The 10,458-nt window shown below is 31.8% G+C and overlaps 1 protein-coding gene across 1 annotated transcript; it reads left to right on the top strand.

Annotated features, from left to right (window-relative positions):
• The first annotated feature begins 3,091 nt into the window (after positions 1 to 3,091).
• On the top strand, positions 3,092 to 9,666 carry LOC124497758 (uncharacterized). Its single transcript, XM_075733962.1, has 5 exons — positions 3,092 to 4,355; positions 4,450 to 5,058; positions 5,134 to 5,473; positions 6,817 to 8,278; positions 8,383 to 9,666. Exons 1-5 carry the CDS (start codon positions 3,635 to 3,637, stop codon positions 9,385 to 9,387), a joined length of 4,137 nt encoding a protein of 1,378 aa, XP_075590077.1. The 5' UTR covers positions 3,092 to 3,634; the 3' UTR covers positions 9,388 to 9,666.
• Positions 9,667 to 10,458: the final 792 nt, after the last annotated feature.

The following is a 10,458-nucleotide window of genomic DNA, read 5'->3' as shown; positions in this document are numbered from 1 at the left end:
GCGGTTGAATTCAGTCACATTCCATCATTCTATCATCCGGTTATTTCATTCATTCATTCATCGGTTTGTTAATCTCATATTTCGAAATGAAATTGAAAAATAAAAACAAATGGAAATTGACATTCAAAACATTCGAATGAAAACTTTATGTGTGTGTGTGTGGCTTTTGATTATTTATTTATATTTATTTCTGGTTTTCGATTTGTTGTCCGTTTGTGTGTGTGTGTGTGTGTATGTGTCATGTTTTTGTGGCCAATTTTTTTTTCAATTTTCGAAACCAGAAACGAAAAAAAAATTCAAAAAAAAAAATAAAATGATGCACTGAATGAATTGTGAAAGGGAAAATGATTCTAATTGGTTGATTTGCCCAGAAAAAAGGTGTTACAATTACAATGATAGTACCGCCCATTCAATACTCTGATTGGCTCAATTTGTATATATATATACCCCATATGGATATACCATGCGCATGATCATTAACACTGATGATGCTTATACTGTTGTGGAAAAAAATAATAAAAAAAAACCAGAACGAAAAAATAAAAAAAAAAGTTTTGCAAAATCACATCATTTTGATGATGATGATGATGATGATAGGGCGCTTACACATACCAATCACACACACTAACAAGTTTCTCTCTATCTTTTTCTCTCCATTTCTAAGCAAAGCAAATTATCGCAATGAATTTATAAATACACGCAATATACATAAACTAAATTGAGAAAGAAAATAAATTGCCACATGTATCATCATCATGATCATATAAATATATGGATGCTAATGTCAAAAACTTTTCTCTCTCTCTCTCTCTCAATTTTTTTTCGGTTGTTTATCATCAAATTATATTCATTATTGTAGATTCGTTTAAAATCATTCATGATAATTTGCTTTCCACTGGAATAGGTGTGAATATGATTGCATTTCCAATGACCTTAATATAACCTTCAAGACATTGGACATTGGTGGACAACTGTCTATTCAATTTGGATTAAATTAAATTAAAAAGGCAGCATTTTCATTCATCATTATCTTCTTTTTTTTTATTTTAAATCACTCGACTTTTAGAACAACGCCCACAATCTATGAACCACACGATGGAAACTAAACTGATCAAGAACTTTATAATCAACATGATGATTATGTCAATAGACAGAGACAGAGAGAGAGAGAGACAGAAAATGAATTTTCTAGTTCAAGTTTTCTGCCCAATGGATCATATTTTTTTTGGTGGGGAGGGGAAGTGGTGGAAGTCTTTCATTATAATTGCATTATGATCGTTAATTTAATTTAGAATCTCCATCATCATCATCATCATCATCATGATCATTAAAATGGCATTGGCAAACTCAATCCTTTTCATTCCAAATGAAAATAAAACCGAAATTCGAGCATAATCAGTCAACATTCAATTTCAAATATGAATCTATATCTGATTTTGGGTGGTTGGTATGCAACGATTTTGTCTATTAATGACGCCCCAAAAAAAAAAACACAGTAGAAAACAACCAAATGATGATGATGATATAGTCGATTTAGTTATAGAAAATTAGGTCAAATCCAGAAAAAAAACCAAAATTTTTTTCGTATTCGACAGACTCGGATTTTTTTTTTTTAAATCCAACATCGAGTCGAATCACACACACACACACATGAATAAAAAAAAACACCAAAGTCAATGATTATCATGATGATGATGATGGTCATCATATGATGTGCTCAAACTCAAACTCAACTTCAAAAAAAAAAAATTCTCTCTACAAATACACCAGAAAACTGTTTCTGGAACTGGCTTTCCATTCATTCATTCATTCATTCATTCATTTATTCACAGAAAAAAAAGATTGAGTAAGTAAGTGAATGACTAGTATTTCTCATCATCATCATCATCATCATGGTCATGATGATGATGATGATGATTTTTGAGGGAGTTACCAAATATTGAATTTGGAAGGCAGTGACTAAAAAAAAAAAAAAAAATTTCTTCATTCACACACACAGACAGAGTATATATAACAGAAAAACAGTGTGCATGTGTGTGTGTGTGTGTGTAAATTTTGGCCAATGAAAAAAAACCACCGTGTAAAAAAAAAAATTTTTTCACTATACTGACTATACTACTAACACTGTGTTACTGACACTTAGTTCATGTGTGTGTGTGTGTGTTTTTTTTTTTTTTTTTTTGGAGTAAGAGAAAGAAAAAAAGGAAGTAACTTATTACACACACACACACACACACACTCAGACTCAGTAGACTTTTTTTTTGTTTTGTTCATGATGTAGGTAATAGTAAACTAAACACCAACACAGACACATTTGGTAAAAATAAGTTTTAGTGAACTTCAAAGTATCTCTGTCTCTATACATACACACACTATTCATTCATTCATTCTTAAAATGTGTTCCAGAGTTCCAAAAAACCAAAAAAAAAAAACGAAATAAAAGCCACCACCATTTATTCTGGATCAAAATTTTGCTACTACTATTTACTAACTATATTTACTCATATACTACTACCACCAGGAAAAAAAATGATGATGATGATTATGTGTAAGTGTGTTACCCAAAAAAAAATAAGTGACAGAAGATCATGATGATGATCATGATCATCACCAGAGTAGTATACCAGATGATGATGATGACTGTATGTGTGTGTAGCTTGCTTGAAGTTGAAGTTTACTATTTTACTCTGGGTCTTGTTTTTTTTTGCCCTTTTCAGTATTTCGGTTTCTGGAATACTGGTACTTCATATACCATATATATATATGTGTGTGTGTGTGTATGTACCAAATTCAATTCAAAATGATGAAAAGATAGTAGAAGTTGTACCAAAGAGAGAGAGAATAACATACAAGTATGTTTAACTCTCATCATATACACACACACATGGAAGAAAATGTTCATCATGTATTGAGTGTATCTTTCTCTCTTTCTCTCTCACATACACAACTTTCAATAATAATGAAAAAAAAAACTCCAAAAAAAAGAATATGAGAGTTTTGTGGTTGGTTGGTTGTTTTTGGTGTGTGTGTGTGTGTGTGTATGTGTGTGTTTTGCCTAGATAGAAGTAAGATCCAAGTTAGTCATTCATTCACTCATACAATCAGTCAGTCAGTCAGTCAGTCATTCAGTCAGTCAAGTAAAGTCATACAGAGTTTAGTTTTTTTTTTTTTTTTAGTATTTCACAGTTGTTCAGCTAGTTGAGAAATAAGTTCCAGTTAGTTAAGGTTTAGTTTGATGATGATACACACACATACACACACACATATACTGTGACAGTGAGAAAAAAGAGAGAGAGAGAGGATAGTTTCTTGTGGCTACTGTTTTACAGTATATAATATATACACATAAAAGGTGATTGAAATGAACAACAACAACAACAACTAGCGCAACAATATAATGCTGAGTGATAATCAAGTTACACACACACACACACACACACACACAAAACGCAAGTTATGATCGAAAAATCATTTTCAATTTGGTTCTTGAGTTCTTAACACTTGGTCATTTTTTTTTGTTCAGCTAAATTTTTCAACAAAATTTAAAAATATTCAAGTGTGTGTGGGCGGCTTCACTGTGTTACATTATAACATTGATTAATTTTTTCATCATTTATTTAATTGACAATTAACAATGATGATGTCACCATTGAATTTATTATCTACACAACAACAACAACAACAACAACAAACACAATTATCGGCATCATCAATTAATTCCAATATGGATCCACATTCACATCCACATCCGCATTCACATCCGCATCATCATCATAATGTTATGATTGGTTCAAACAATATCGGTACAATACGTTCACCAGATAATTTATCATCATCATCAACAACATCAAAATCACCACCAAGTCCAACATTACCTACAACAAATTCATTATTAGCTGCTGCAGCGGCTGCTGCTGCTGCTGCTGCTGCTACCGCTTCAAATAAGAATGGTAATGATTTAATCACATCAACATCACCACATAATAATCATCAACAACAACAACAACAACAATCAATTATGGCAAATAATGCAGCCGCTGCAAGTTTATTACATGCAGCAATAGCAACCGGTAATGTACCGGCAGCAATGTCATCAACATTGGCACAAATGTTTCCAGGAACATTTCCATTACATGTTGCTGCGGCAGCTGCTGCTGCTTTTTATGGCCAACAACAACAACAACAATCTGGACAACAACAACAACAATCTACAGGTCAATCATATCTATATTCACAACAACAACAACAACAACAGCAGCAACAACAACAACAACAACAATTATCATCATTATTAGCAAATGCAGCGGCAAGAATGACACCAAATGCTGCATTTACGCTTGGTCTACAATCTTCAGGTAAGTTTCATTATTATTTTATTAAACGAATGAAAAAAAAATAACAAATGACAAATTTTGTAACACACACGCACACATTTTATGAATGGAACAGGAAAAAAACTTAATGAATTAAATGAATCAAAATTATCACCACCAACACAACAGCAACAATCACCTAATAATAATAATAACAATACATTATCAGCAATGTATGCAGCAGCGGCTGCAGCAGCCGCTGCTGCTGCTGCAACATCATCATCTGGTAATAATCATCGTGGTGGTGGTCAATCAAATAATGTTCCAATTAATCATCATCATCATCATCATCCATTAATGCCATTAACAAATATGATGGCTAAACAACAACAGCAACAACAACAACAACAACAAGGACATTTATCACCACAGATTGATAATCATCATCATCATCATCAAACAACATTAAGATCATCATTGGGTCATCATGTCCATCATAATGGTGGACCAACATCATCTTTATCTTCATCAACAACATCCACATCAACATCATCATCATCATCATCAGCAACATCATTATTATCACCAATATTATTCAGTCCATTAGGTGGTACAACAACAACAGCAACGGCAACAGCAGCAGCAACAAATGAATCAATTATACCATTTAATAATCATAAACAACGTAAATCAATGATAATCGATGTTGTTGGATCAGAAGTGGCATCAACTACAGCTGAATCACGTAAGTAGTAATGAATTATATGTTTAAAATGTCAACCAAAAAAAAAAATTCCGGAAACTATTATTATATATATAGCATATACAGGAAATTGTCACCGGATTGCCACACGTACACCAAGTTCACCACCAATGGGACAATCAGGTCCAACAGCAGCCAATTCATCATCATCATCAACATCAATAGCAGCAACAATAACGGGAAATCAATTTTCTAATATGAATAACAATGGCGGGCAACAATCATCATCATCATCATCATCATTGATTGGTGGCCAAATGACAACAAATAATGGTAATAACAATGGAAATGGTAATAATAATGTACTATATTGTCCAATTTGTTCAATATCATTGGATGGTATTGATATAAATCAACATTTTTTCGAAGAAATGCATAAAATTGATTCAATGAGAAAGTAAGTGGTTATTTTATTATTATTGTTTCCTATACTGATCAACATGACACGTGTATTTGAAATTGATCAACATTGATTGGTTGGTTGTTGATTTTTCATTTTTAACGCTTGCAATTTCGAAACATTTGAAATGATCATCATCATCATCATCATCATGTAGATAAAATGTGATGACAATCAGTATGATGATTCGAGCAAGCGAAAAATCAAAAAAAAAAATTGAACGATAAAATGTGTGTGCCGGATTGTATATTCTGGTTGACTGAGAATTATTCACTCAAAATGAATTAATTGAAAAGTTTTTTTATTTGCATTTCATTTCAGTGATTAAATCATTATTACTTGACTATGAAAACATGATGATAATTACCATTTTGATTGATATGCAAAAAAAAAACAAAACATTTTTTTCTGTCTGTTTGTTCGTTGCCACAATAAAAAAATTATAATAATGACAAGATTGCCCATTATGATAACCAAGAATTAGTGTGATTTGTTGATGAATAAAATTACATGATCATCATCGATGCTGCTGCTGCTGGTGGTGGTGGTCGTGGTCGTGGTGGTGGTGGTGGTTAATTGCATTTTAATCATTTTTTACAGAACATCAAAATTCTTTGATGCATAAAATTGATTCTTCACATATATACACAGTAGTAGTTCATGCTGTTTTTTTTTTTTTTTTTTGATTTTCAGATCCGGGTTTTTTTCATTTAAATCACACACACACACACACACACACAATGATAATTGGTCGTCGACGACGACGACGACGAAATTAATCGTTTTGTTAATTGGTAATTAATTTTGGCTCGTTGATTTCGTGTGTGTGTGTGTGTGTGTGTGTGTTAATTGAAATGCGTAATAAATATCTAAGACACACACACACACACACCACACCATTTGACATTGTAGAATAGCAAAAAAAAAAAAATTTTCATTGGCAAACAAGAAAAAATTCTTGTCCCGTGAATAATAATGCATTTGCACATGCAAAAACGTGCGCTTTAAGAATTTTCTTTTTTTTCTCTCTCTGTCTATCGATCAATGATGAATGAATTTTAGCATTTAGGATAATATCATTTGAAACGCGTGTCATATGCATCAAACAACAACAACAACAACAACAACAAAAACCGAAACACGTGTTTTGTTTGATTTGTGATGAATGCAAAAAAAAAAAATTTATTCATCTGAGCCACTTGAAAGCGACACGTGTCACAATTTGTATTTGTAAAAATGAAAATTTTCCATTAAATTATTTTTTTTTTTTTTGAACTTTACTGAAATGAAATCTAATGGTAAAGAAAAAAAATTTAATCCTAAAAATTTCATCTGATTAGATTACCAGATTGGTCGAATGATCAACCATCATCATCGTCATCATCATCATCATCATCAATGATTGCTAATCACCATCATCAATCGAATCATCATAATGATGATTGTCGAGCGACAACAAATGAATCGATAACAATGACAGCAGCAGCAGCAGCAGCAACAACAACAAATAAAAGACGACAACAACAACAACAACAACATCATCAATCGGAATCATTATTGAGTAAACAGCAAAAAAATTACATATCATCATCATTTGATCATCATGGAAAATTTTCATTGCCACCACCACCACCACCACCGCCATCATCAACTACACAATCTACAACATCATCATCATATCAGAAAAAATTACAATTACCACAATCAAGATGGGAAACATTTCAACGTATTAGACAGAATCGTCATACAAGACTTGCTGCATTTATGCGTTTAACAAGACGTAAATATGAAGCTGCTTATGAAATGCAATTACAACAACAACAACAACAGCAACAACAATCTTCATTGTATCCAAATCATCATCTACCGATTCAACCATCATCACATCCTAATCATAATAATCATCATCATCATCATTCACCATCATCACAACGTTCACCAAATATTATTGGTACATCATCACAAGCTAGTCATCCATTACAACCACCATCAACTAATCATCATGTTAATCATTCATCTGCTTTTATTGGATCAGAAACATTATTTGGACACAAATCATTAGAATCATCATCAAAATCATTATCATCTAATAATAATAATCATGGATCAATTATTAATCATGAATCATTGCCAGCAGCAGTAGCAGCCGCAGCAGCAGCACCACTTCCGCCACCAACACTACCGATTATTCATCATCCTCCTCTTCATCAAACAACACCATCATCAATATTGAATAATCGTAATATGTTAAATTCACCGGAAGGACCATCACCATCATCATCAACAACAACAACACAAACACGTTCATCACCGGTAACGGGATCATCAAATTTATCTACAACAACAACAACAGCAGCAGCAGCAGCTGCTGCTGCGGCTGCTGCCGCTTATCAAGCTCATTCATTATTTGCTCATTCAAATCAATCATTTTTACATTCATCATTACCATTTTATCCTTATCATCCTCATTCTCATCCTCATCCACATCATCATCATCATCATCCAATGGGTGTGGCATTTACATCTGGTGCATATCCAGTTGGATCGGGTACAGCGGCTGCATTTCCAAATACAGAATCATTTTTTCATTCAAATTCTACTGTGAATAATAATAATTCACCAGGATTATCATCATCATCATCATCATCAGGTTTACCGCATACAACAACAGTACAACAACAACAACAACAGCAAACACAATCATCTTATTCTGCAGTGAAAACAAATCAAAATGGACAACCAAAAATTTGGCGTTCAATCGATACGGATAAATTGGAAATCATTAGTGATTCTGAACAAGAGGTAAGTTTATCTTTAGATAAAAAAAAGAGAGATTTTAAAATTTCAACAAAAACTCCAAAATTCCAATTTTTCTCATTTCAATCACACACACACATAATAAACAGCAAAATCGATCGATCGATAATCGTAAAGACGATAATAATGATGATATGGAAAAATCTAGACCTAATTCACATAGTAATGATACTGAATGTCAACAACAACAACAACAAAAACAGTCGACAATAAATTCATTGGATAATGTATCGATAAATCATTCACCGGCAAATTCAACACATTCATCACAGGATAGTGGTAATAAATTGAAGATCATAGATGATGATGACGATCATAAACAGCAACAATCGATAATGGTTAAAAATGAAATATCGAATAGTAATTCAAATGATAATGATGTATTGAATTTGATGAAAAAATCAATGAAAACAACAACAACAACAACAACGAATACAAGTGATATTGATAGTGATCATGTAACAAATGTTTCATCAATCAGTGATGACGATGATGACAATGATATTGTGGATCATCATGATGATAATGGTAATGCAAAAACTAATGATAATGATGATGATAACAATGAATCAATGATGATAATTAGAATGAAAAAAACCGAAAAAATTGATAATGAAGTAGATGATAATGATGATGATGATGATGTTGATGTTGTAAATGGTGATGATATTCATCATCATCATCAACATTCGAAACATTTGAATTTTAATCATAATCGCAATCATCAAAATCACAATCATCATCATCATCATCATCTACATCGACGTTTTATTGATAATCATCAACAGAAAAAAAGTTTTAAACGTCATTTTGTTGATGTTTATCATCATGAAGAACAACAAATGATGAATAGACATAAAAGATTGGCTACTAACACCACCACCACCACCGTCAACGCCACCATCACCACTACTACTAGTAATGCTGCTGTTGCTGTTTCTGGAACACAATCGTTAAATAATAATAAACAAAGGCTACATGCAGAATCATCGTCATCATCATCGTCATCGCCATCTTCGTCATCATCATCATCATCATCACCATTATCACCAAATATCATAATGAATGATGATCATCATTTGGATAGTCCATGAATCTTTTTTTTCTTTTTTTTTTTGAAAATTTGAATATTTCCCGCTACATAAACATTAGCTAAATCTGTCACTTTTTACTCATTGTAATATTATGAATAATAATCACTATATATAATATTTACCATTTTCATTATCTGCCAATTATTTTCAATTATAGTTAATAATAACCATTTTTAATTGAGAAACCCCTCCCCCTCCACTCCCAAAAAAAAACCTGAAACAAATTGTTTGTTTTGTTTGTGTGTGTGTGCTAAATAAATAAAGAATTTCAATTTCAAACTATTTGTAATCGATTGATTGATTGATTGGTGAATTCCGGAACAAATTTCCATGAGAATTTTTGGGAAAAAAATTTTTTTTTTCGTCCCATTTACCTTCATATTTGACAGTCACGACAAACCACTTGTCAATCGATCGATCATCATTATCATGGGATTTGAAAGAAAAAAAAAATGATAACCATCGACAATTTTTAAATCTGCCAGGTAACAAAACAAAACAAAAAAAAATTCTCGAATAAACCGATACTGTGTGCATGTGTGTGTGTTTGAGTCAATTTGATTATTATGAAAAATTTTTTTCCAATAAAAATGATAAAAGATTATTTTGAAAAGGTAATTTCTACTCACTCACTCACTCACTCACACACACAAAAAAATTAATCAGTCTCTTTTTAAGCGAGTAATTTTATTATATGCCGCCACCTTATTAGTTTTTTTTTTTTTTTTTTGGTTAAAAAGTGACATTTTGAAAAGAGCTAAAATCATTAGATTCCTGCTGCTGCTGCTGTATGCTACGAAGGGAATTTTATTTTCAAACTAGCAACAATTTTTTTTTGCAAAAATTCTTTTCTCTCTTGGTGATAGAAAAAGATTATTATTATTTCAAATTCTCTCTCTGTATGTCAGTCTCTCTGAGTTAATTTTAATCCTTTACACACCACAGAAATATAAAGTTTTTTTTTATTATTGTTTTGAAATGTAATAATCGTATTTTGAGAAAATGAAAATGAAGAAACTAGATTTGTAGAAATAATACCTGGGTTGTTGAAACTAAAAAAAAAAACTTGTT

This window comes from Dermatophagoides farinae, chromosome 9 (genome assembly GCF_024713945.1).
Source record: "Dermatophagoides farinae isolate YC_2012a chromosome 9, ASM2471394v1, whole genome shotgun sequence".
NCBI lineage: Eukaryota > Metazoa > Arthropoda > Arachnida > Sarcoptiformes > Pyroglyphidae > Dermatophagoides > Dermatophagoides farinae.
Note: the sequence above shows the minus strand (reverse complement) of the source record. Positions and strands in the feature narration are given on the sequence as shown.

Excerpts from the sequence above, each read along its gene's own strand:
- LOC124497758 (XM_075733962.1), top strand. The coding sequence starts at position 3,635 with ATGATGATGTCACCATTGAATTTATTATCTACACAACAACAACAACAA. Across the intron at positions 5,474-6,816 it reads AAAATTGATTCAATGAGAAA|ATTACCAGATTGGTCGAATG; the intron begins GTAAGTGGTTAT and ends TCATCTGATTAG. Across the intron at positions 8,279-8,382 it reads TTAGTGATTCTGAACAAGAG|CAAAATCGATCGATCGATAA; the intron begins GTAAGTTTATCT and ends CATAATAAACAG.